The sequence below is a fragment of the Catharus ustulatus genome, chromosome 39 (genome assembly GCF_009819885.2).
Source record: "Catharus ustulatus isolate bCatUst1 chromosome 39, bCatUst1.pri.v2, whole genome shotgun sequence".
NCBI classification, from domain to species: Eukaryota; Metazoa; Chordata; class Aves; order Passeriformes; family Turdidae; genus Catharus; species Catharus ustulatus.
Window position 1 is genome coordinate 69,727 of NC_046259.1, and position 26,384 is coordinate 96,110.

Here is a 26,384-nt window from a genome sequence, read left to right on the forward strand (position 1 = left end):
TAAGCCCGGGATCCCCCCAGAAAAACCCCAGAGACCCCTCCCAAAATAACTCAGAGACCCCCCCAAAAATCCCCAGGGATCCCCTCCAAAATAACCCCAGAGACCCCCCGAGGGATCCCCAAAAAACCCAGAGACCCCTCCCAAAAAAACCCCAGGGACCCCCCTGAGGGATCCCCAAAAAACCCAGAGACCCCTCCCAAAAAAACCCCAGGGACCCCCCAAAATAATTCAGAGACCCCCCCGAGAGATCCCCCAAAAAAACCCAGAGACCCCTCCCAAAATAACCCCCGAGACCCCCCTAAAATAACTCAGAGACCCCTCCCAAAATAAACCCAGAGACCCCCTCGAGAGATCCCCCAAAAAAACCAGAGACCCCTCCCAAAAAGCCCCCAGAGACCCCCAAAAAAACCCCCAGAGACCCCCCCTAAAATAAATCAGAGACCCCCCCCCAAAAAAAAACCCAGAGACCCCCCAGGGATCCTCAAAAAAACCCAGAGACCCCCCTAAAAAAACTCAGAGACCCCCCCAAAATAACCCCGGGATCCCCCCCAAAAAAATCCCCGGAATCCCCCAAAAAAAAACCCCAGAGACCCCTCCCAAAAATCCCCAGGGATCCCCCCAAAAAACTCAGAGACGCCCCCGAGGGATCCTCAAAAAAACCCCCGGGATCCCCCCAAGAAAAACCCCAGAGACCCCTCCCAAAAAAACCCCACAGACCCCCCCCCCCAAAACCCCCCGGGATCCCCCCCAAAAAATCCCCGGAATCCCCCCAAAATAATCCCAGAGACCCCTCCCAAATAAACCCAGAGACCCCCCAAAAAAACCCCAGAGACCCCCCTAAAATAACTCAGAGACCCCCCCCAAAAAACCCCCAGAGACCCCTCTGAGGGATCCTCAAAAAACCCAGGGACCCCCCCCAAAATAACCCCAGAGACCCCCCATAAAAACCCAGAGACCCTCCTAAAATAACTCAGAGACCCCTCCCAAGAAACCCCCCGGGATCCCCCCAAAAAACCCCAGAGACCCCTCCCAAAATAACTCAGAGACCCCTCTGAGGGATCCCCAAAAAACTCCGTGATCCCCCAAAAAAACCCCCAGAGACCCCTCCCAAAATAAACCCAGAGACCCCCCCAAAAAACTCCCAGGATCCCCCCAAAAAATCCCCGGGATCCCCCAAATCGGGACCCCCCGAATGGGGACGGGACCCTCAGATCAGGGACGGGGACCCCAAACCCCCCGGGGACCCCAAAATCCACCCGGGGACCCCAAATTCGGGCCAGGGACCCCCAAAATCCACCTGGACACCCCCAAAATCCCCCCGGGGACCCCCCAAAATCCCCCCGGGGACCCCAAATCCGGGCCAGGGACCCCCTGAATTCACCTGGACACCCCAAAATCGGTATCAGGGAACCCAAAAATCCACCTGGACACCCCCAAATCTCACCTGGGATCCCCAAACCCACCCGGGGACCCCAAAATCGGGATCAGGGACCCCCCAAAATCCCCCCGGGGACCTCAAATTCGGGTCAAAGACCCCCAAAATCTCACCTGGGACCCCCCAAAATCCCCCCGGGGACCCCAAATTCGGGTCAGGGACCCCCTGAATTCACCTGGGGACCCCAAAATTGGTATCAGGGAACCCAAAAATCCACCTGGACAGTCCCAAATCTCACCTGGACACCCCCAGACCCACCTGGGGACCCCAAATTCGAGTCAGGGACCCCCAAAATCCACCTGGGACCCCCCAAAATTCCCCCGAGGACCCCAAATTCGGGCCAGGGACCCCAAAATCGGGATCAGGGACCCCCTGAATTCACCTGGACACCCCAAATTCGGGTCAGAGACCCCCAAACCCACCTGGGGACCCCAAATTCGGGTCAGGGACCCCAAAAATCCACCTGGACAGTCCCAAATCTCACCTGGGGACCCCCAAACCCACCCGGGGACCTCAAATTTGGGCCAGGGACGCCCAAAATCGGGATCAAGGAACCCAAAAATCCATCTGGACACCCCCAAAACCCACCTGGGAACCCCAAATTTGGGCCAGGGACCCCCAAATTCGGGTCAAGAACCCCCAAAAATCCACCCGGACACCCCCAAATCTCACCTGGGACCGCCCAAAATCCCCCCAGGGACCCCAAATTCGGGTCAGGGACCCCAAAATCGGGATCAAGGACCCCCAAAATCCACCTGGGACCCCCCAAAATCCCCCGGGGACCCAAAATCCGGGCCAGGGACCCCCAAACCCAACTCGAGCCCCCCCAAACCCCCTCCCCAAATTCCATCCCTCCCCCCCTCCCCCTCCCTCGCCCCCCCCCCCCCAATTCCCCCCCCCCCCCCAAGATTGATGGCGGCGGCGGCGCCGCGCGTTAATTAACACTTGAGTTAATTAGTTCGGGCCCATTTGCGAGTGAAAATGTTTTGATTTAAGGAATTTACATTCGGCGGCGCCGGGTGATGGATTTTGGGGAGGGGGAGGGGGGGAATTTTGGGGGGGGGGGAGGGGGGGAGGCGCCGCTGACGTCACGCGCAGGTGCTGCCCCCTGGCGGACCAGAAACCCCCCTCAAAAAAACCCCAAAAAAACCCCAAAACTCCCCAAAAAAACCCCAAAAATCATCCCCCAAAATTTCATTTATTTTCCTCCAAAATCACATTTTTTTCCCCTAAAAATTCCCCTTTTTTTTCCGTTCCAAAAAACGATGATTTCACCCCAAAAATCATCATTTTCGTCTTTTTTTTCCCCAAAACCCCCTGGTTTTCCCCAAAATCCCATCTTCCCCTCAGAGCCGTCCTTTTATCAAAATCGCCTTTTTTTCCCCCAAAATCCTTTCTTTCCCCCAAAATTTCCTCACCCCCAAAATATTTTCCTTTCCCCTTAAAAATCTCCCCCCTTTTCTCCCAAAATCCCTTTTTTTTTTGCCCCAAAATAACCCTTTTTTCCCCAGAAATAACTCTTTATTTTTGCCCTCAAACAACTTTTTTTACCCCAAAAAACCCTTTCGTTTTTCCCCCAAAATAAACTTTTTCCCCCCAAAAAAACCCTTTTTTTTCTTTTCCCCAAAACAACATTTTTTGCCCCAAAAACCTATTTCTTTTTTCCTCAAAAATAACCTTTTTTTGCCCCCAAAATAACATTTTTTTCCCCCAAAATAACCCTTTTTTCCCCAAAACTCCTTTTTTTCCCCAAAAATAAAATTTTTTACCCTTTTTTCTCTCGCCATTTTCCTTTAAAAATTCCCCTTTTCTTCCCCCCCCAAAATCCCCAATTTCCCCCCCAAAAAATCCCAAATTTCCCCCAAATTTCCCCCAAATTTCCCCTCCGCGAGGCTCAGCCCCGCCCACCACCAGTGGCCACGCCCACAACCCCGCCCCATCTCCAAATAAGGCTCCAAAACCGCGCCTACCTTATTAATATTCAAATCCACCATCCAGACCACGCCCACACCCATATACGGCATTAACCCCGCCCCTTCCCATATAAGGAATCACGCGATCCCGCCCCATTACGTCATCGCGCAGCCCCGCCCCCTCTGGCCCCGCCCCCGCCACGTTCCCGCGGTTCCGGCCCCAGGTGAGGGGGGGGCGCGGTTTCCATGGAAACGGGGGCGGGGGGGACCCCCGAAAAAACCCAAAAATCGCCGGGATCGACCCAAAATCCACCCCGGGACCCCAAAAAATCACCGGGATCCCAAAAAACACCGGGATCCACCCAAAATCCCCCTGGGATCCCCAAAAAATTCTCTCGGACCCCAAAATTCCCCCCGAGATCCCAAAAAAACCCGCGGGACCCCGCCCGGGATCCCGAAAATTCCCTCGGAGCCCAAAAATCTCCCCCGGGATCCCTAAAAAATCACCGGAATGGCCCCAAAATCCCCCCCCAAAAACCCAAAAAACACCGGGATCGACCCAAAATCCTTCCCGGGATCCCAAAAAACACCCCGGGACCCCCTCGAGATCCCCAAAAATTCCCTCGGAGCCCAAAATTCTTCCCGGGATCCCAAAAAAAACCCCCTGGAACCCCCCGGGATCCCAAAAAACACCGGAATGACCCCAAAATCCCCCCCGAGATCCCCAAAAAACCCCCGTGATTCCCCTGGGATCCCAAAAATTCCCTCGGACCCCAAAATCCTTCCCGGGATCCCAAAAAACACCGGAATTGTCCCAAAAAATCCCCATGGGACCCCCAAAAAACCCCGGGACCCCCTCGAGATCCCCAAAAATTCCCTCGGACCCCAAAATCCTTCCCGGGATCCCCAAAAAAAACCCGGGACCCTCCCGGGATCCCGAAAATTCTCTCGGAGCCCAAAATCCTTCTCGGGATCCCAAAAATTCCCCTCCAGCATCCCCAAAATCCCCCTGAGACCCCAAAACCCCCCCTGGAACCCCCCGGGATCCCCAGAATCACCGGGATGACCCCAAAATCCCCCTGGGATCCCCAAAAATTCCCTCGGAGCCCAAAATCCCCCCCGAGATCCCCAAAAAAACCGCGGGACCCCCCCCGGGATCCCGAAAATTCCCTCGGAGCCCAAAAATCTTCCCCGGGATCCCAAAAATCATCGGGATCCACCCAAAATCTCCCCCGGGATCCCGAAAAAAACCCCCCTGGAACCCCCCGGGATCCCCAAAATCACCGGAATTGTCCCAAAATCCCCCCGGGATCCCCAAAAAATTCCCTCGGACCCCAAAATCCCCCCCGAGATCCCAAAAAGACTCGCGGGAACCCCCCCCGGGATCCTGAAAATTCCCTCGGAGCCCAAAATCCTTCTCGGGATCCCAAAAATTCCCCTCCAGCATCCCCAAAATCCCCCTGAGACCCCCAAAACCCCCCTGGAACCCCCCGGGATCCCCAAAATCACCGGAATGGCCCCAAAATCTTTCCCGGGATCCCAAAAATCATCGGGACCGACCCAAAATCTCCCCCGGGATCCCGAAAATTCCCTCGGAGCCCAAAAATCCTTCCCGGGATCCCAAAAAACACCGGAATGGCCCCAAAATCCCCCCCCAAAAAACCCAAAAAACACCGGGATCGACCCAAAATCCTTCTCGGGATCCCCAAAAAAACCCCCGGGACCCCCTCGAGATCCCCAAAAATTCCCTCGGACCCCAAAATCCCTCCCGGGATCCCCAAAATCACCGGGATCGACCCAAAATTCCCCCCGAGACCCCCCCAAAAAACCCGGGACCCCTCCGAGATCCCGAAAATTCCCTCGGGATCCCCAAAAATCACCGGAATGGCCCCAAAATCCCCCCGGGATCCCAAAAAAAACCCCCGAGACCCCCCCGGGATCCCGAAAATTCCCTCGGAGCCCAAAAATCCTTCCCGGGATCCCAAAAATCACCGGGATGGCCCCAAAATCCCCCCCCAAAAACCCAAAAAACACCGGGATCGACCCAAAATCCTTCTCGGGATCCCAAAAAAAACCCCCCCGGGACCCCCTCGAGATCCCCAAAAATTCCGTCGGAGCCCAAAATTCTTCCTGGGATCCCAAAAAAAACCCCCTGGAACCCCCCGGGATCCCAAAAAACACCGGAATGACCCCAAAATCCCCCCCGAGATCCCCAAAAAACCCCCGTGATTCCCCTGGGATCCCAAAAATTCCCTCGGACCCCAAAATCCTTCCCGGGATCCCAAAAAACACCGGAATTGTCCCAAAAAATCCCCATGGGACCCCCAAAAAACCCCGGGACCCCCTCGAGATCCCCAAAAATTCCCTCGGACCCCAAAATCCTTCCCGGGATCCCCAAAAAAAAACCCGGGACCCTCCCGGGATCCCGAAAATTCTCTCGGAGCCCAAAATCCTTCTCGGGATCCCAAAAATTCCCCTCCAGCATCCCCAAAATCCCCCTGAGACCCCAAAACCCCCCCTGGAACCCCCCGGGATCCCCAGAATCACCGGGATGACCCCAAAATCCCCCTGGGATCCCCAAAAATTCCCTCGGAGCCCAAAATCCCCCCCGAGATCCCCAAAAAAACCGCGGGACCCCCCCCGGGATCCCGAAAATTCCCTCGGAGCCCAAAAATCTTCCCCGGGATCCCAAAAATCATCGGGATCCACCCAAAATCTCCCCCGGGATCCCGAAAAAAAACCCCCCTGGAACCCCCCGGGATCCCCAAAATCACCGGAATTGTCCCAAAATCCCCCCGGGATCCCCAAAAAATTCCCTCGGACCCCAAAATCCCCCCCGAGATCCCAAAAAGACTCGCGGGAACCCCCCCCGGGATCCTGAAAATTCCCTCGGAGCCCAAAATCCTTCTCGGGATCCCAAAAATTCCCCTCCAGCATCCCCAAAATCCCCCTGAGACCCCCAAAACCCCCCTGGAACCCCCCGGGATCCCCAAAATCACCGGAATGGCCCCAAAATCTTTCCCGGGATCCCAAAAATCATCGGGACCGACCCAAAATCTCCCCCGGGATCCCGAAAATTCCCTCGGAGCCCAAAAATCCTTCCCGGGATCCCAAAAAACACCGGAATGGCCCCAAAATCCCCCCCCAAAAAACCCAAAAAACACCGGGATCGACCCAAAATCCTTCTCGGGATCCCCAAAAAAACCCCCGGGACCCCCTCGAGATCCCCAAAAATTCCCTCGGACCCCAAAATCCCTCCCGGGATCCCCAAAATCACCGGGATCGACCCAAAATTCCCCCCGAGACCCCCCCAAAAAACCCGGGACCCCTCCGAGATCCCGAAAATTCCCTCGGGATCCCCAAAAATCACCGGAATGGCCCCAAAATCCCCCCGGGATCCCAAAAAAAACCCCCGAGACCCCCCCGGGATCCCGAAAATTCCCTCGGAGCCCAAAAATCCTTCCCGGGATCCCAAAAATCACCGGGATGGCCCCAAAATCCCCCCCCAAAAACCCAAAAAACACCGGGATCGACCCAAAATCCTTCTCGGGATCCCAAAAAAAACCCCCCCGGGACCCCCTCGAGATCCCCAAAAATTCCGTCGGAGCCCAAAATTCTTCCTGGGATCCCAAAAAAACCCCCCTGGAAACCCCCGGGATCCCCAAAATCACCGGAATGGCCCCAAAATCCCCCCGGGACCCCCAAAAAATTCCCTCGGACCCCAAAATCCCTCCCGGGATCCCAAAAATCATCGGGATCCACCCAAATTTCCCCCCGAGACCCCCCAAAAAAACGCCGGGACCCCCCCGGGATCCCAAAAATCACCGGAATTGTCCCAAAAAATCCCCACGGGATCCCAAAAAAAACCCCGGGACCCCCAAAAAACCCCAAAAATGACCGGAATGGACCCAAATCCTTCCCGGGATCCCAAAAACCCCCCTGGAACCCCCCCGGGATCCCCAAAATTCACCGAAATGACCCCAAAATCTTTCCCAGGATCCCAAAAATTCCCTCGGACCCCAAAATCCTTCCTCGGAATCCCCAAAATTCACCGGAATTGTCCCAAAAATTCCCCTCCAGGATCCCCAAAATCCCCCCGGGACCCCCAAAGCCTTCAGGACCCCCCAAAATTCCCCAAAATGTCTCCCAAATTCCTCTCCCCGCGACCCCAAAACCCCAAAATCCTGACCCCAGACCCCGCCCCAAATTCTCTCATCGATCCCAAATTTTTTTTTTTTTTTTTTCCCCCAGGTTTCCCCAAATTTCGGGACCCCCCAAATTTCGGGACCCCCCAAATTTCGGGACCCCCCCATGGCGGAGGCGGCGCCCCCCCCCCAGGAGCTGCGGGACAGCGACCCCCGAGGGGGGCTGGGCAGGTCGGGATTGGGGGAAATTTGGGGGATTTTGGGGAATTTGGGAATTTGGGTTTTTTGGGGGGATATTTTTGGGTATTTTTGGGTTTTTTTGGAGGGATTTTTTGGGATTTTTTTGAGGAATTTTTGTGGGATTTTATTTTTTTTTTAATTGTAGGATTCTTGTGGGATTTCTGGTGATTTTTGGGTGCATTTTTGGGGGGATTTTCGGGTCATTTTTGGGGTTTTGGGGGGGTTTTGGAGGGAATTTTTTTGGGATTTTTTGCGGGATTTCTGTAGTCATTAATTGTGTTCAGGTTTTGGGGTAAATTTCTGGTTTTTTGGGTTCCAGAGTGACCCAGTGGCTCGAGGCCATCCTGGGGTTATTCTGTGGGATTTTTGGGGTTATTTTTAAGGGATTTTTTGGGATTTTTGCGGGATTTTTTGGGATTTTCGCGGGATTTCTGCGGGATTTTCGCTGATTTTCGCGCTATTTGTATAATATATAATTATGTTCAATTTTTGGGTTGAATTTCTGGTTTTTTGGGTTCCAGGGTGACGCAGTGGCTCGAGGCCATTCTGTGGGATTTTTGGGCTGTATTTTGGGGCTATTTTGGGTTATATTGGGTTTATTTGAGTTATTTTAATGGGATTTTTGCGGGATTTTTTTGATTTTCGCGGGATTTTCGCGCTATTTCTATAATCTATAATTCTGTTCAATTTTTGGGGTGAATTCCTGTGTTTTTGGTCTCCAGGGTGACGCAGTGGCTCGAGGCCATCCTGGGGTTATTCTGTGGGATTTTGGGGGTTATTTTGGGGTAATTTTTATGGGATTTTGTGGGATTTTTTTGGGATTTTTTTGGATTTTCGCTGAATTTCGCGGTATTTCTATAATCTATAATTCTGTTCAATTTTTGGGGTGAATTCCTGTGTTTTCGGGCTGCAGGGTGACTCAGTGGCTCGAGGCCATTCTGTGGGATTTTTGGGTTTATTTTGGGGTTTATTTTGGGTTTATTTTGGTTTATTTTAATGGGATTTTTGCGGGATTTCTGCGGGATTTTCGCGGTATTTGTATAATCTATAATTCTGTTCAATTTTTGGGGTGAATTCCTGTGGTTTTGGGCTCCAGGCTGTCCCAGTGGCTCGAGGCCATCCTGGGGTTATTCAGTGGGATTTTTGGGGTTATTTTTAAGGGATTTTGTGGGATTTTTGCGGGATTTTTTGGATTTTCACGGGATTTTCGCGCTATTTCTATAATCTATAATTCTGTTCAATTTTTGGGGTGAATTCCTGTGTTTTTGGTCTCCAGGCTGTCTCAGTGGCTCAAGGCCATTCTGTGAAATTTTTTGGGGTTATTCTGGATTTATTTTGGGTTATTTTAATGGGATTTTTGCGGGATTTTTTTGGGATTTTTGGCGATTTTTGGGTTATTTCTATGATCTATAATTCTGTTCAATTTTTGGGTTGAATTTCTGGTTTTTTGGTGTCCAGGGTGACGCAGTGGCTCGAGGCCATTCTGTGGGATTTTTGGGGTGTATTTTGGGTTTATTTTGGGTTATTTTAATGGGATTTTTGCAGGATTTTTTTTGGATTTTCGCTGATTTTCGCGCTATTTCTATAATCTGTAATTCTATTCAATTTTTGGGGTGAATTCCCGTGTTTTTGGGCTCCAGGGTCACCCAGTGGCTCGAGGCCATTCTGGGGTTATTCTGTGGGATTTTTGGGGTGTATTTTGGGTTTATTTGGGGCTATTTTGGGTTATTTTAATGGGATTTTTTTGGGATTTTTGCTGATTTTCGCGCTATTTCTATAATCTATAATTCTGTTCAATTTTTGGGGTGAATTCCTGTGTTTTTGGGCTCCAGGGTGACGCAGTGGCTCGAGGCCATTCTGTGGGATTTTTGGGGTTATTTTGGGTTATTTTGGGGTTATTTTAATGGGATTTTTGCGGGATTTTTGCTGATTTTTGCGCTATTTCTATAATCTATAATTCCGTTCAATTTTTGGGGTGAATTCCTGTGTTTTTGGGTTGCAGGGTGACGCAGTGGCTCGAGACCATCCTGGGGTTATTCTGTGGGATTTTTGGGGTTATTTTGGATTTATTTTGGGTTATTTTAATGGGATTTTTGCGGGATTTCTGCGGGATTTTCACTGATTTTCGCGGTATTTCTATAATCTGTAATTCTGTTCAATTTTTGGGGTAAATTTCTGGTTTTTGGGTTCCAGGCTGTCCCAGTGGCTCGAGGCCATTCTGTGGGATTTTTGGGGTTATTTTTAAGGGATTTCTGTGGGATTTCTGTGGGATTTTTTGGGATTTTCGCGGGATTTTCACGCTATTTCTATAATCTATAATTCTGTTCAATTTTTGGGGTGAATTTCTGTGGTTTTGGGTTCCAGGGTGACGCAGTGGCTCGAGGCCAATCTGTGGGATTTTTGGGGTGTATTTTGGGGTTATTTTGGGTAATTTTAGTGGGATTTTTTTTGGATTTTCGCGGTATTTCTATAATCTGTGATTCCACACATATTTTGGGGTGAATTCCTGTGTTTTTGGTCTCCAGGGTGACGCAGTGGCTCGAGGCCATTCTGGGGTTATTTTGTGGGATTTTGTGGGATTTCTGTGGGATTTTTTGGGGATTTTCGCGGGATTTTCGCGGTATTTCTATAATTTGTAATTTCATGCTGGTTTTGGGGTAAATTTCTGGTTTTTTGGTGTCCAGGGTGACACAGTGGCTGGAGGCCATCCTGGGGTTATTCTGTGGGATTTTTGGGGTTATTTTTAAGGGATTTTATGGGATTTTTGCGGGATTTTTTGGGGATTTTTGCTGATTTTCGCGCTATTTCTATAATCTGTAATTCTGTTCAATTTTTGGGGTGAATTCCTGTGTTTTTGGGCTCCAGGGTGACGCAGTGGCTGGAGGCCATCCTGGGGTTATTCTGTGGGATTTTTGGGTTTATTTTGGGTTTATTTTGGGTGTATTTTGGGTTATTTTAATGGGATTTTTGGCGATTTTTGCGCTATTTCTATAATCTATAATTCTGTTCAATTTTTGGGGTGAATTCCTGTGTTTTTGGGTTCCAGGGTGATGCAGTGGCTCGAGGCCAATCTGGGGTTATTCTGTGGGATTTTGGGGGTTATTTTGGGGTTATTTTGGGTGTATTTTGGGTTATTTTAGTGGGATTTTTGTCGGATTTCTGTGGGATTTTTTGGGATTTTCGCGGGATTTTCGCGCTATTTCTATAATCTGTAATTCTGTTCAATTTTTGGGTTGAATTCCTGTGTTTTTGGTCTCCAGGGTGACCCAGTGGCTCGAGGCCATTCTGTGGGATTTTTGGGGTGTATTTTGGGGCTATTTTGGGTTATATTGGGTTTATTTGAGTTAATTTAATGGGATTTTTGCGGGATTTTTTTTGGATTTTCGCTGAATTTCGCGGTATTTCTATAATCTATAATTCTGTTCAATTTTTGGGGTGAATTCCTGTGTTTTCGGGCTGCAGGGTGACTCAGTGGCTCGAGGCCATTCTGTGGGATTTTTGGGTTTATTTTGGGGTTTATTTTGGGTTTATTTTGGTTTATTTTAATGGGATTTTTGCGGGATTTCTGCGGGATTTTCGCGGTATTTGTATAATCTATAATTCTGTTCAATTTTTGGGGTGAATTCCTGTGGTTTTGGGCTCCAGGCTGTCCCAGTGGCTCGAGGCCATCCTGGGGTTATTCAGTGGGATTTTTGGGGTTATTTTTAAGGGATTTTGTGGGATTTTTGCGGGATTTTTTGGATTTTCACGGGATTTTCGCGCTATTTCTATAATCTATAATTCTGTTCAATTTTTGGGGTGAATTCCTGTGTTTTTGGTCTCCAGGCTGTCTCAGTGGCTCAAGGCCATTCTGTGAAATTTTTTGGGGTTATTCTGGATTTATTTTGGGTTATTTTAATGGGATTTTTGCGGGATTTTTTTGGGATTTTTGGCGATTTTTGGGTTATTTCTATGATCTATAATTCTGTTCAATTTTTGGGTTGAATTTCTGGTTTTTTGGTGTCCAGGGTGACGCAGTGGCTCGAGGCCATTCTGTGGGATTTTTGGGGTGTATTTTGGGTTTATTTTGGGTTATTTTAATGGGATTTTTGCAGGATTTTTTTTGGATTTTCGCTGATTTTCGCGCTATTTCTATAATCTGTAATTCTATTCAATTTTTGGGGTGAATTCCCGTGTTTTTGGGCTCCAGGGTCACCCAGTGGCTCGAGGCCATTCTGGGGTTATTCTGTGGGATTTTTGGGGTGTATTTTGGGTTTATTTGGGGCTATTTTGGGTTATTTTAATGGGATTTTTTTGGGATTTTTGCTGATTTTCGCGCTATTTCTATAATCTATAATTCTGTTCAATTTTTGGGGTGAATTCCTGTGTTTTTGGGCTCCAGGGTGACGCAGTGGCTCGAGGCCATTCTGTGGGATTTTTGGGGTTATTTTGGGTTATTTTGGGGTTATTTTAATGGGATTTTTGCGGGATTTTTGCTGATTTTTGCGCTATTTCTATAATCTATAATTCCGTTCAATTTTTGGGGTGAATTCCTGTGTTTTTGGGTTGCAGGGTGACGCAGTGGCTCGAGACCATCCTGGGGTTATTCTGTGGGATTTTTGGGGTTATTTTGGATTTATTTTGGGTTATTTTAATGGGATTTTTGCGGGATTTCTGCGGGATTTTCACTGATTTTCGCGGTATTTCTATAATCTGTAATTCTGTTCAATTTTTGGGGTAAATTTCTGGTTTTTTGGGTTCCAGGCTGTCCCAGTGGCTCGAGGCCATTCTGTGGGATTTTTGGGGTTATTTTTAAGGGATTTCTGTGGGATTTCTGTGGGATTTTTTGGGATTTTCGCGGGATTTTCACGCTATTTCTATAATCTATAATTCTGTTCAATTTTTGGGGTGAATTTCTGTGGTTTTGGGTTCCAGGGTGACGCAGTGGCTCGAGGCCAATCTGTGGGATTTTTGGGGTGTATTTTGGGGTTATTTTGGGTAATTTTAGTGGGATTTTTTTTGGATTTTCGCGGTATTTCTATAATCTGTGATTCCACACATATTTTGGGGTGAATTCCTGTGTTTTTGGTCTCCAGGGTGACGCAGTGGCTCGAGGCCATTCTGGGGTTATTTTGTGGGATTTTGTGGGATTTCTGTGGGATTTTTTGGGGATTTTCGCGGGATTTTCGCGGTATTTCTATAATTTGTAATTTCATGCTGGTTTTGGGGTAAATTTCTGGTTTTTTGGTGTCCAGGGTGACACAGTGGCTGGAGGCCATCCTGGGGTTATTCTGTGGGATTTTTGGGGTTATTTTTAAGGGATTTTATGGGATTTTTGCGGGATTTTTTGGGGATTTTTGCTGATTTTCGCGCTATTTCTATAATCTGTAATTCTGTTCAATTTTTGGGGTGAATTCCTGTGTTTTTGGGCTCCAGGGTGACGCAGTGGCTGGAGGCCATCCTGGGGTTATTCTGTGGGATTTTTGGGTTTATTTTGGGTTTATTTTGGGTGTATTTTGGGTTATTTTAATGGGATTTTTGGCGATTTTTGCGCTATTTCTATAATCTATAATTCTGTTCAATTTTTGGGGTGAATTCCTGTGTTTTTGGGTTCCAGGGTGATGCAGTGGCTCGAGGCCATTCTGGGGTTATTCTGTGGGATTTTGGGGGTTATTTTGGGGTTATTTTGGGTGTATTTTGGGTTATTTTAGTGGGATTTTTGTCGGATTTCTGTGGGATTTTTTGGGATTTTCGCGGGATTTTCGCGCTATTTCTATAATCTGTAATTCTGTTCAATTTTTGGGTTGAATTCCTGTGTTTTTGGTCTCCAGGGTGACCCAGTGGCTCGAGGCCATTCTGTGGGATTTTTGGGGTGTATTTTGGGGCTATTTTGGGTTATATTGGGTTTATTTGAGTTAATTTAATGGGATTTTTGCGGGATTTTTTGGGATTTTCGCGGTATTTCTATAATTTGTAATTTCATGCTGGTTTTGGGTTGAATTCCTGTGTTTTTGGGCTGCAGGGTGACGCAGTGGCTGGAGGCCATTCTGTGGGATTTTTGGGGTTATTTTTAAGGGATTTTATGGGATTTTTGCGGGATTTTTTGGGGATTTTTGCTGATTTTCGCGCTATTTCTATAATCTGTAATTCTGTTCAATTTTTGGGGTGAATTCCTGTGTTTTTGGGCTGCAGGGTGACGCAGTGGCTCGAGGCCATTCTGGGGTTATTCTGTGGGATTTTTGGGGTTATTTTTAAGGGATTTTGTGTGATATTTGTGGGATTTTTTTGGGTTTTTTCTGAATTTCGCGCTATTTCTATAATCTGTCATTCTGTTCAATTTATGGGGTGAATTTCTCTGTTTTTGGTGTCCAGGGTGACGCAGTGGCTCGAGGTCATTCTGTGGGATTTTTGGGGTGTATTTTGGGGCTATTTTGGGTTATATTGGGTTTATTTGAGTTATTTTAATGGGATTTTTGCGGGATTTTTTTTGGATTTTCGCTGAATTTCGCGCTATTTCTATAATCTATAATTCTGTTCAATTTTTGGGGTGAATTCCTGTGTTTTTGGGTTCCAGGGTGATGCAGTGGCTCGAGGCCATCCTGGGGTTATTCTGTGGGATTTTGGGGGTTATTTTTAAGGGATTTTATGGGATTTTTGCGGGATTTTTTGGGATTTTCGCGGTATTTTCGCGGTATTTCTATAATTTGTAATTCTGTTCAATTTTTGGGGTGAATTCCTGTGTTTTTGGTGTCCAGGGTGACGCAGTGGCTGGAGACCATCCTGGGGTTATTCTGTGGGATTTTTGGGGTTATTTTGGGTTTATTTTGGGGCTATTTTGGGTTATTTTGGGGTTATTTTAATGGGATTTTTTTGGGATTTTCGCTGAATTTCGCGGTATTTCTATAATCTATAATTCTGTTCAATTTTTGGGGTGAATTCCTGTGTTTTTGGTCTCCAGGGTGACGCAGTGGCTGGAGGCCATTCTGTGGGATTTTTGGGCTGTATTTTGGGGCTATTTTGGGTTATTTTATGGGATTTTTGCGGGATTTTTTTGGGATTTTCGCTGATTTTCGCACTATTTCTATAATCTATAATTCTGTTCAATTTTTGGGGTAAATTTCTGGTTTTTTGGTCTCCAGGGTGACGCAGTGGCTGGAGGCCATTCTGTGGGATTTTTGGGGTTATTTTTAAGGGATTTTGTGGGATTTCTGTGGGATTTTTTTGGATTTTCGCGGGATTTTCGCGCTATTTGTATAATCTATAATTCTGTTCAATTTTTGGGGTGAATTCCTGTGTTTTTGGTCTCCAGGGTGACGAAGTGGCTCGAGGCCATTCTGTGGGATTTTTGGGTTTATTTTGGGTTTATTTTGGGTTATTTTGGGTTATTTTAATGGGATTTTTTTGGGATTTTCGCTGATTTTCGCGGTATTTCTATAATCTGTAATTCTGTTCAATTTTTGGGGTGAATTCCTGTGTTTTTGGGTTCCAGGGTGACGCAGTGGCTCGAGGCCATCCTGGGGTTATTCAATGGGATTTTTGGGGTTATTTTTAAGGGATTTTATGGGATTTTTGCGGGATTTTTTGGGATTTTCGCGGTATTTCTATATTCATTAATTCTGTTCAATTTTTGGGTTGAATTCCCGTGTTTTTGGGCTGCAGGGTGTCCCAGTGGCTCGAGGCCATCCTGGGGTTATTCTGTGAGATTTTTGGGGTTATTTTTAAGGGATTTTGTGGGATTTTTGCGGGATTTTTTGGGATTTTCGCGGTATTTTCGCGGTATTTCTATAATTTGTAATTTCATGCTGGTTTTGGGTTGAATTCCTGTGTTTTTGGGCTCCAGGCTGACGCAGTGGCTTGAGGCCATTCTGTGGGATTTTCGGGGTTATTTTGAGGTTATTTTGGGTTATTTTGGGTTATTTTAATGGGATTTTTGCGGGATTTTTTTGGGATTTTCGCTGAATTTCGCGCTATTTCTATAATCTGTAATTCCGTTCAATTTTTGGGGTGAATTCCTGTGTTTTTGGGTTCCAGGGTGACGCAGTGGCTCGAGACCATTCTGGGGTTATTCTGTGGGATTTTTGGGGTTATTTTAGGGTTATTTTGGGTTTATTTTGGGTTATTTTGGGTTATTTTAGTGGGATTTTTTTGGATTTTCGCGGGATTTTCGCGGGATTTCTATAATCTATAATTCTGCTCAATTTTTGGGTTGAATTCCCGTGTTTTTGGTCTCCAGGGTGACGCAGTGGCTGGAGGCGCGGCGCGCGGCGCTCCGGCCCTGGGGCTCCTTCCTGGACCAGCGGCGCTTCGGGGCCCCGCGGGATCTGGGGGAGCTCTGGCGGCGCCTGGGGCACAACGGGGAGCGGTTCCAGAGCAACTACGTGGTGCTGTTCCTGGGGCTGGTGGCCTACTGCCTGTGAGGAATTTGGGGCGAATTCGGGGGGTTTTGGGAAAATTTGGGGGATTTTATGGGATTTTTTTGGAATTTTTTTTTATTTTTTTTAAATTTTTTTTTTATTTTTGGGATTTTTGGGGCAGTTATTCCACAGTAAAAACGTGGTTTTGTTCCTGGGGCTGGTGGCGTACTGCCTGTGAGGAATTTGGGGTGAATTCGGGGGATTTTGGGCAATTTTATGTGATTTTATGTGATTTTATGGGGATCTAATGGGATTTTTTTTGGTTTTTCTGGGATTTTTTTTGTAGTTTGGGGGAATTATTCCAGAGTAAAAATGTGGTTCCTCACTGTCTGTGAGGAATTGGGGTGAATTTGGGGGATTTTGGGAAATTTTGGGGGATTTCATGGGGTTTTGTGTGATTTTATGGGATTTTTTTTGGATTTTTTTTCTTTATTTTTTGGGATTTTTGGGGGTTTTTTTTGGATTTTGGGGGAATTATTCCAGAGTAAAAACGTGGTTTTATTCCTGGGGCTGGTGGCCTACTGCCTGTGAGAGGATTTGGGGTGAATTCGGGGGGTTTTGGGCAATTTTGGGGGGTTTTATGGGATTTTATGGGATTTTATGGGATTTTATGGGATTTTTTTGGGATTTTTTTTTGATTTTTTTTGGATTTTGGGGGAATTATTCCAGAGTAAAAACGTGGTTCTGTTCCTGGGGCTGGTGGCGTACTGCCTGTGAGAGAATTGGGGTGAATTCGGGGGGTTTTGGGAAAATTTGGGGGATTTTATGGGATTTTATGGGGAATTTTGGGATTTTTTTTGGGATTTTTTTTGATTTTTTTTGGATTTTGGGGGAATTATTCCAGAGTAAAAACGTGGTTCTGTTCCTGGGGCTGGTGGCGTACTGCCTGTGAGGATTTGGGGTGAATTCGGGGGATTTTGGGAAATTTTGGGGGATTTTGTGTGATTTTATGGGATTTTATGGGATTTTTTAAATTTTTTTTTTATTTTTTGGGGATTTTTTTTGGATTTTGGGGGAATTATTCCAGAGTAAAAATGTGGTTCCTCACTGCCTGTGAGGAATTGGGGGGAATTCGGGGGATTTTGGGCAATTTTGGGGGATTTTATGGGGTTTATGTGATTTTGGGGGTTTTTTTTTATTTTTTTTTATTTTTGGGGGATTTTTTTTTTTATTTTGGGGGATTTTTGGGGGATTTTGGGGGAATTATTCCAGAGTGAAAACGTGGTTTTGTTCCTGGGGCTGGTGGCGTACTGCCTGTGAGGAATTGGGGTGAATTCGGGGGGTTTTGGGCAATTTTGGGGGATTTTATGGGATTTTATGGGGTTTTATGGGATTTTATGGGATTTTTTTTGGTTTTTTTTGGATTTTGAGGGAATTATTCCAGAGTAAAAATGTGGTTCCTCACTGCCTGTGAGGAATTGGGGTGAATTCAGGGGATTTTGGGAAATTTTGGGGGATTTTATGGGGTTTTGTGTGATTTTATGGGATTTTTAAAATTTTTTTTTTATTTTTTGGGAATTTTTTTTTGATTTTTGGGGGAATTATTCCAGAGTAATTACATGGTTCTGTTCCTGGGGCTGGTGGCGTACTGCCTGTGAGAGAATTTGGGGTGAATTCGGGGGGTTTTGGGCAATTTTGGGGGATTTATGGGGTTTTGTGTGATTTTATTGGATTTTATGGGATTTTTTTGGGATATTTTTGGATTTTTTTGGATTTTTTTGGAATTTTTTTGGAATTTGGGGCAGTTACTGCAGAGTAAAAACGTGGTTTTGTTCCTGGGGCTGGTGGCGTACTGCCTGTGAGGAATTTGGGGCGAATTCGGGGGGTTTTAGGAAATTTTGGGTGATTTTATGGGATTTTAATGGGATTTTATTGGATTTTTTGGGATTTTTTTTTTTATTTTTTGGGGATTTTTTTTGCAGTTTGGGGGAATTATTCCAGAGTAAAAATGTGGTTCCTCACTGTCTGTGAGGAACTGTGGTGAATTTCGGAGATTTTGGGAAATTTTGGGGGATTTTATGGGGTTTATGTGATTTTGGGGTTTTTTTTTTTTTTTTTTTTTTTTTGGGGGGATTTTTTTTTTATTTTGGGGGATTTTTGGGGGATTTTTGGGGGAATTATTCCAGAGTAAAAACGTGATTCTGTTCCTGGGGCTGGTGGCGTACTGCCTGTGAGGAATTGGGGTGAATTCGGGGGGTTTTGGGCAATTTTGGGGGATTTATGGGGTTTTATGGGGAATTTTTGGATTTTTTTTGGATTTTTTGGGTTTTTTTTTTGATTTTGGGGGAATTATTCCAGAGTAATTACGTGGTTCTGTTCCTGGGGCTGGTGGCATACTGCCTGTGAGGAATTGGGGTGAATTTGGGGGATTTTGGGCAATTTTGGGGGATTTTATGGGGTTTTGTGGGATTTTATTGGATTTTATGGGATTTTTTTGGGATTTTTTTTTGGATTTTTTTTGGATTTTGGGGGAATTATTCCAGAGTGAAAACGTGGTTTTGTTCCTGGGGCTGGTGGCGTACTGCCTGTGAGAGAAATTGGGGTGAATTCGGGGGATTTTGGGCAATTTTGGGGGATTTTATGGGGTTTTGTGGGATTTTATTGGATTTTATGGGAATTTTTTTTTTTTTTTTGGAATTTTTTTGGGATTTTTGGGGAATTATTCCAGAGTAAAAATGTGGTTTTATTCCTGGGGCTGGTGGCGTACTGCCTGTGAGGAATTTGGGGTGAATTCGGGGGGTTTTGGAGAATTTTGGGGGATTTTATGTGATTTTATGGGATTTTATTGGATATTTTTGGGATTTTTTTTTGATTTTTTGGGGATTTTTTTTGCAGTTTGGGGGAATTATTCCAGAGTAAAAATGTGGTTCCTCACTGCCTGTGAGGAATTGGGGTGAATTCGGGGGATTTTGGGAAAATTTGGGGGATTTATGGGGTTTTGTGTGATTTTATGGGGATTTTTTGGGATTTTTTTTGGATTTTTTTTGGATTTTTTTTGGATTTCGGGGGAATTATTCCAGACTAAAAACGTGGTTCTGTTCCTGGGGCTGGTGGCGTACTGCCTGTGAGAGAATTTGGGGTGAATTCGGGGGGTTTTGGGCAATTTTGGGGAATTTTATGGGGTTTTGTGGGATTTTATTGGATATTTTTGGGATTTTTTTTGGGATTTTTGTGGATTTTTTTTGGATTTTGGGGGAATTATTCCAGAGTAAAAACATGGTTTTGTTCCTGGGGCTGGTGGCGTACTGCCTGTGAGGATTTGGGGCGAATTCGGGGGGTTTTGGGAAATTTTGGGGGATTTTATGTGATTTTATGTGATTTTATGGGGATTTAATGGAATTTTTTTGGATTTTTTTTGGATTTTTTTTGGATTTTGGGGGAATTATTCCAGAGTAAAAATGTGGTTCTGTTCCTGGGGCTGGTGGCGTAGTGCCTGTGAGGAATTGGGGTAAATTTGGGGGATTTTGGGAAAATTTATGGGATTTTATGGGGTTTTATGGGATTTTATGGGATTTTTTTTGGATTTTTTTAAATTTCTTTGGGATTTTGGGGAATTATTCCAGAGTAAAAACGTGGTTCCTCACTGCCTGTGAGGAATTGGGGGGAATTCGGGGGATTTTGGGCAATTTTGGGGGATTTTATGGGGTTTTATGTGATTTTATGGGATTTTTTTTGGATTTTTTTGGGATTTATTTGGGATTTTGGGGGAATTATTCCAGAGTAATTACGTGGTGCTGTTCCTGGGGCTGGTGGCGTACTGCCTGTGAGGAATTTGGGGTGAATTCGGGGGGTTTTGGGCAATTTTGGGGGATTTTATGGGGTTTATGTGATTTTGGGGGTTTTTTTTTGATTTTTTTTTAATTTCTTGGGCGTTTTTTTGGGATTTTTGGGGAATTATTCCAGAGTAAAAATGTGGTTTTATTCCTGGGGCTGGTGGCGTACTGCCTGTGAGGAATTTGGGGGGAATTCGGGGGATTTTGGGCAATTTTGGGGGATTTTATGGGGTTTTATGCGATTTTATGGGATTTTTTTTTGAATTTTTTTGGGATTTTGGGGGAATTATTCCAGAGTGAAAACGTGGTGCTGTTCCTGGGGCTGGTGGCGTACTGCCTGTGAGAGAATTTGGGGCGAATTCGGGGGGTTTTGGGAAAATTTGGGGGATTTTATGGGGTTTTATGGGATTTTTTTTTTTTTTTTGGGGGGGATTTTTTTGGGATTTTTTGGGGCAGTTTTGGGGCATTTTGGGGCATTTTCGTTTTTTGTTTTTTTTTTCCTGCTCCGGAATTGGGGCCGGGGGAGTTTGGGGGGTCCCCAGTTCGCCCCAGCGCATCCCAGTATAAACCAGTAACCCCCAAATCCCCTCCCAGTCCCCTCCCAGTCCCTCCCAGTCCATCCCAGTCCCTCCCAGTCCCTCCCAGTCCCTCCCAGTCCCTCCCAGTCCATCCCAGTCCCTCCCAGTCCATCCCAGTTCCATCCCAGTCCCCTCCCAGTCCATCCCAGTCCCCCCCAATCCCCATCCCAGTCCCTCCCAGTCCCTCCCAGTCCCTCCCAATCCCCTCCCAGTCCATCCCAGTCCATCCCAGTCCATCCCAGTCCATCCCAGTTGTTCCCAGTCCCCTCCCAGTCCCTCCCAGTCCATCCCAGTCCCCTCCCAGTCCCTCCCAGTGCTCCCAGTAACCCCAGTTTCCCCAGGATCACCTCCCCCCTGCTCCTCCTCGCCCTCGGGGTTTTCGTCGGGGCCGCGGTGGCCGTGAGGGTCCGGGCCAGGGAGGCGCCACTGGTGTTACTGGGTGAGACTGGGAGCGACTGGGAGGGACTGGGAGGGGATTGGAGGGGACTGGGAGGGACTGGGAGGGGACTGGGAGGGACTGGGAGGGACTGGGATGGACTGGGAGGGGATTGAGAGGGACTGGGATGGACTGGGAGGGGATTGGGAGGGACTGGGAGGGGATTGGGAGGGACTGGGAGGGGATTGGGAGGGACTGGCAGGGACTGGGAGGGACTGGGATGGACTGGGAGGGACTGGGATGGACTGGGATGGACTGGGATGGACTGGGAGGGACTGGGAGGGACTGGGAGGGGACTGGGATGGACTGGGATGGACTGGGAGTGACTGGGATGGAGTGGGATGGAGTGGGAGGGACTGGGAGGGACTGGGATGAACTGGTTCATACTGGTTTTTATGGGTTTTTTGTTGTTTTGATGTTTTTTATTGGTCCGTACTGGTTTATACTGGTCCATACTGGTTTATACTGGTTTACACTGGTTTGTCCCCAGGCCGGGAGCTGAGCCCCGCCCACCAGCTGGGCGTGGCCGCCGGGGTTTCCCTGCCCCTGTTCTGGCTGGCGGGGGCGGGGTCGGCCGTGTTCTGGGTGCTGGGTGAGACCCCAAAAACGCCCCAAAAAAACCCCAAAAAAACCCCAAAAATACCCCAAAAAAACCCCAAAAAATCCCCCAAAAACCCAAAAAATCCTGACCCCAAAAAAATCAAAATCCTGACCCCCAAAAAAACCCCAAAAAACCCAAAAAATCCTGACCCCAAAACCACCCTGGGAACCCCCAAAAAAATCCCCCAAAACCAAAAAAAACCCAAAAAACCCCCCCAAAAATCCTGACCCCAAAATTCCCCCGGGAACCCCAAAAACCCCAATCCCAAAAATCCCGACCCAAAAATTCCTGACCCCAAATTCCCGATCCCAAAAATCCTGATCCCACAAACCCCGACCCAAAAAAATTCCAACCCCAAAAAATCCCGGTCCCAAAAATCCCAATCCCAAAAACCCCGATCCCAAAAAATCCCCAGAACTGCCCCTGGGAACCCCAAAAAATCCCGACCCCAAAAACCCTGGGAACCCCAAACTCCCCCCAAAAAATCCTGATCCCAAAAAATCCCGACCCCAAAATTCCCAACCCCAAAAAAATCCCAACTCCAAAAATCCTGGGAACCCCAAACTCCCCCCGTGGGAACCTCAAAAACCCCAAACCCAAAAACCCCAAACCCAAAAAATCCCAATCCCCAAGACCCTGGGAACCCCAAAAATCCCGACCCTAAAAAATTCCCAAAATTCCCTGGGGAACCTCAAAAACCCTGACCCCAAAAAATCCTGACCCCAAAAACCCCGATCCAAAAAAATCCCAACCCCAAAAAATCCCGGTCCCAAAAATCCCAACCCCAAAAACCCTGACCCCAAAAAAATCCCAATCCCAAAAAATTCTAATCCCAAAAACCCCAAACCCTAAAACTCCAACCTCAAAAAAATCCCCAGAACCGCCCCCGGGAACCCCAAAAAATCCTGATCCCAAAAACCCTGATCCCCAAAAAAATCTCCAAAACTCTCCCCAGGAACCTCAAAAATTCCTGATCCCAAAAATCCCAACCCCAGAATTCCCAACCCCAAAAAATCCCAACCCCCAAAAATCCCCAAAACCGTCCCAGGAACCCCAGAAATCCCGACCCCAAAAACCCTGGGAACCCCAAACTCCCCCCAAAAAATCCTGATCCCAAAAAATCCCGATCCCAGAATTCCCAACCCCAAAAAAAATCCCAACCCCAAAAAATCCTGGTCCCAAAAATCCCCAAAACTCCCCCCGGGAACCCCAAAAAATCGTGACCCCAAAAACCCCAATCCCAAAAATTCCCAACCCCAAAAAAATCCCGACCCCAAAAACCCTGGGAACCCCAAAAAATCCCCCAAACTGCATCCAGAAACCCCAAAAATTCCCGACCCTAAAAACCCTGGGAACCCCAAAAATCCTGATCCTAAAAATCCCAACCCCAGAATTCCCAACCCCAAAAAAATCCCAATCCCAAAAAATCCCCAAAACTCCCCCCAGGAACCCCAAAAATCCCAACCCCAAAATTTCCAACCCCAAAAAAATCCCAACCCTAAAAAATCCCAATCCCAAAAAATCCCGATCCCAAAAACCCTGATCCCCAAAAAAATCTCCAAAACTCTCCCCAGGAACCTCAAAAATTCCTGATCCCAAAAATCCCAACCCCAGAATTCCCAACCCCAAAAAATCCCAACCCCCAAAAATCCCCAAAACCGTCCCAGGAACCCCAAAAATCCCGACCCCAAAAACCCTGGGAACCCCAAACTCCCCCCAAAAAATCCTGATCCCAAAAAATTCCGATCCCAGAATTCCCAACCCCAAAAAAATCCCAACCCAAAAACCCGACCCCAAAAATCCCGACCCAAAAAATCCCGACCCCAAAAATCCCAACCCCAAAAAATCCCAATCCCAAAAAATCCCCAAAACTCCCCCCGGGAACCCCAAAAAATCCCGACCCCAAAAAATCCCGACCCCAAAAAAATCCCAATCCCAAAAAATCCCAATCCCACAAACCCCGATCCCAAAAACCCTGACCCCAAAAAAATCCCCAGAACTGCCCCCGGGAACCCCAAAAAATCCCAACCCCAAAAACCCTGATCCCAAAAAATCCCCGAAACCGTGCCCAGGAACCCCAAAAATCTCGACCCCAAAAAAATTCCAATCCCAAAAATCCCAACCCCAAAAAATCCCAATCTCAAAAACCCCGGGAACCCCAAAAAATCCCAACCCCAAAAATCCCCAAACCCCCCCCCAGGAACCCCAAAAACCCCGACCCCAAACCCCCCCATTTCCCCCCATTCCCCCCCCGCGGTTTTTTGGGGTTTTTTTTGGGGGGGTCCCGAATTTTGGGGCCCCCCCTGACCCCCCCTCCCCCCCCAGGAGCCGCCCTGGTGTTTTTGGGGTCCCACGCGGCGTTCCGGCAGCTGGACCCCCCCGAGCTGGAGATGGAGCCGGTGTGACCCCGAGATAACCCCCAAAAACCCCAAAATATCCTGAAGTCACCCCAAAAAATCCCCGGAACCTGTGAGCTGGAGATGGAGCCGGTGTGACCCCGAAATAAACCCCAAAAAATCCCAAAATATCCTGAAATCACCCCAAAATATAAAAAAAAAAATCCCAAAATCACCCCAAAAAACCCCCAAAAAATCCCAAAATCACCCCAAAAAAATCCCTGGGACCCCCGAGCTGGAGATGGAGCCGGTGTGACCCCCAAAAAAACCCCAAAATATCCTGAAATGACCCCAAAATCACCCCAAAAATCCGTGGGACTCCAAAATGTCCTGGGACCCCAAAAATCCCCAAAATCACCCCAAAAACCTGCCTGGGACCCCAAAAAAATCCCCAGATCACCCCAAAAAACCCCAAAAAAATCCCAAAATCACCCCAAAAAATCCCTGGGGCCCCTCAGCTGGAGATGGAGCCAGTGTGAACCCGAAAAAAACCCCCAAATATCCTGAAATCACCCCAAAAAATCCCAAAATATCCTGAAATCACCCCAAAAACACCCCCAGGATCCCCGAGCTGGAGATGGAGCCGGTGTGACCCCGAGATAACCCCAAAAAAATCCCAAAATCACCCCAAAAACCTGCCTGGGACCCCAAAATATCCCAAAATCACCCCAAAAAATCCGGGACCCCCCCCGAGCTGGAGATGGAGCCGGTGTGACCCCCAAAAAAACCCCAAAATATCCCAAAATCACCCCAAAAAATCCCCGGGACGCCCAAGCTGGAGATGGAGTCAGTGTGACCCCGAAATACCCCAAAATCACCCCAAAATATAAAAAATAAAATCCCAAAATCACCTTGAAATATCCCAAAATATCCCAAAATCACCCCAAAAAACCCAAAATACCCCAAAATCACCCCAAAATAAAAAAAAAAATCCCAAAATCACCTTGAAATATCCCAAAATCACCCCAGAAAATCCCAAAATCACCTTGAAACCTCCCAAATTATCCAAAAATCACCCCAAAAAACCCCAAAAATTCCCAAAAAATCCCAAAATCACCCCAAAAAAATCCCTGGGACCCCTGAGCTGGAGATGGAGCCGGTGTGACCCCCAAAAAACCCCAAAATATCCCAAAATCACCCCAAAAAACCCCAAAATATCCCAAAATCACCCCAGAAAATCCCAAAATCACCCCAAAATATAAAAAAAAATTCCCAAAATCACCCCAAAAACCCCCAGGACCCCAAAATCCCCCGAATTCCCCCCAGTCTCACCCTTCCCGACCCCTCCCCTTTCCGGGGTCCCCCTCCCCCACTCTGGGGGTTCGGGACCCCCCCGGACACAATAAAGGAGTCACGTGACCCCAAATTTCGGGTGCGAGTTCCCAATTTCCGACCCCGCCCCAAATTACCCAAAATTGCCCAAAATTTCACAAAATTACCCCAAAATTACCCAAAATTTCACAAAATTACCCCAAAATTATCTCGGGTTTTTAAGGTCCCTCCGATTTCCCCTCCTGGTTTTTTGATGCCCCCCAAATTCCCATTTTTCACCCCAGAATTTTTCCCCAAATTCCCGTTTTTTACCCCAGAATTTTTCCCCAAATTCCCATTTTTTACCCCAGAATTTTCCCCCAAATTCCCATTTTTTACCCCAGAATTTTCCCCCAAAATTCCCGTTTTTTCAGCCAGAATTTTTCCCCAAATTCCCATTTTTTCCCCCCAAAATCAACCCAGGCTCCAATTTTTGCTTTATTTGGTAAATTCACGTTTTCTTCCCCATTTTTTATTTTTTCCCCCTTTTATTTTTTTAAAGTTCCACCCCCCAGAGGGAGAAATTTATAAATTTTTTTTGTTATTATTTTTATTTTAATTTTTTAAATTTTTATTCTTATTTTTTTAAAATTTTTATTCTCGTTTTTATTTCCATTTTTATTTTCATTTTTATTTTCATTTTTATTTTTATTTTCATTTTCATTTCCATTTTAAAATATTTATTATTTTCATTTCCATTATTTTCATTTTCATTTTCATTTTCATTTCCATTTTTATTTCCATTTTTAAATTTTTATTATTTTCACTTCGATTATTTTCATTTCCATTTTTATTTCTTCTTCTTCTTTTTTTTCTTCATTTCCATTTTCCCCGTTTTTCCCGTTTTTTTCGGGTTTTTTCCCCGTTTTTTTTTTTGTTTGTTTTTTTTTTTTTTAATTTTTTTTTTTTCACGCGACGACACCGCAGGGGGGGTGGGGGAGGGGCGGGGACCCCCCCCCAAAATATCCCCAGAGCGACCCCTCCCCCCCCAAAATCCCGGGAATTTTTTGGGGACCCCCCCTAAGGCGAGGAGCCCCCCCCACCCCCCGACCCCTCCCCAAATTTTTGTTTTTTTGGGGGGGGCAATTTTTGGGGGGAGAAAAGGAAAATTTGGGGGGGAAATGGGAAAAATTTGGGGGGGGAAAAATGGGAATTTTTGGAGG

At 46.8% G+C, this 26,384-nt stretch overlaps 1 protein-coding gene across 4 annotated transcripts; it reads left to right on the top strand.

The window, feature by feature from the left end:
- Positions 1 to 7,622: 7,622 nt before the first annotated feature.
- RABAC1 (Rab acceptor 1) lies at positions 7,623 to 24,786 on the top strand. 4 transcript variants are annotated; one of them, XM_033084477.1, is made up of 6 exons: positions 7,623 to 7,724; positions 15,946 to 16,125; positions 20,819 to 20,916; positions 21,404 to 21,505; positions 23,840 to 23,904; positions 24,611 to 24,786. In XM_033084477.1, exons 1-6 carry the CDS (start codon positions 7,660 to 7,662, stop codon positions 24,623 to 24,625), a joined length of 525 nt encoding a protein of 174 aa, XP_032940368.1. In that variant the 5' UTR covers positions 7,623 to 7,659; the 3' UTR covers positions 24,626 to 24,786. The 4 variants fall into 4 exon arrangements, with proteins under 4 accessions (XP_032940368.1, XP_032940369.1, XP_032940370.1 ...); XM_033084478.2 differs by lacking the exon at positions 24,611 to 24,786 and adding an exon at positions 24,152 to 24,191; XM_033084479.1 differs by lacking the exon at positions 24,611 to 24,786 and adding an exon at positions 23,995 to 24,063.
- Positions 24,787 to 26,384: the final 1,598 nt, after the last annotated feature.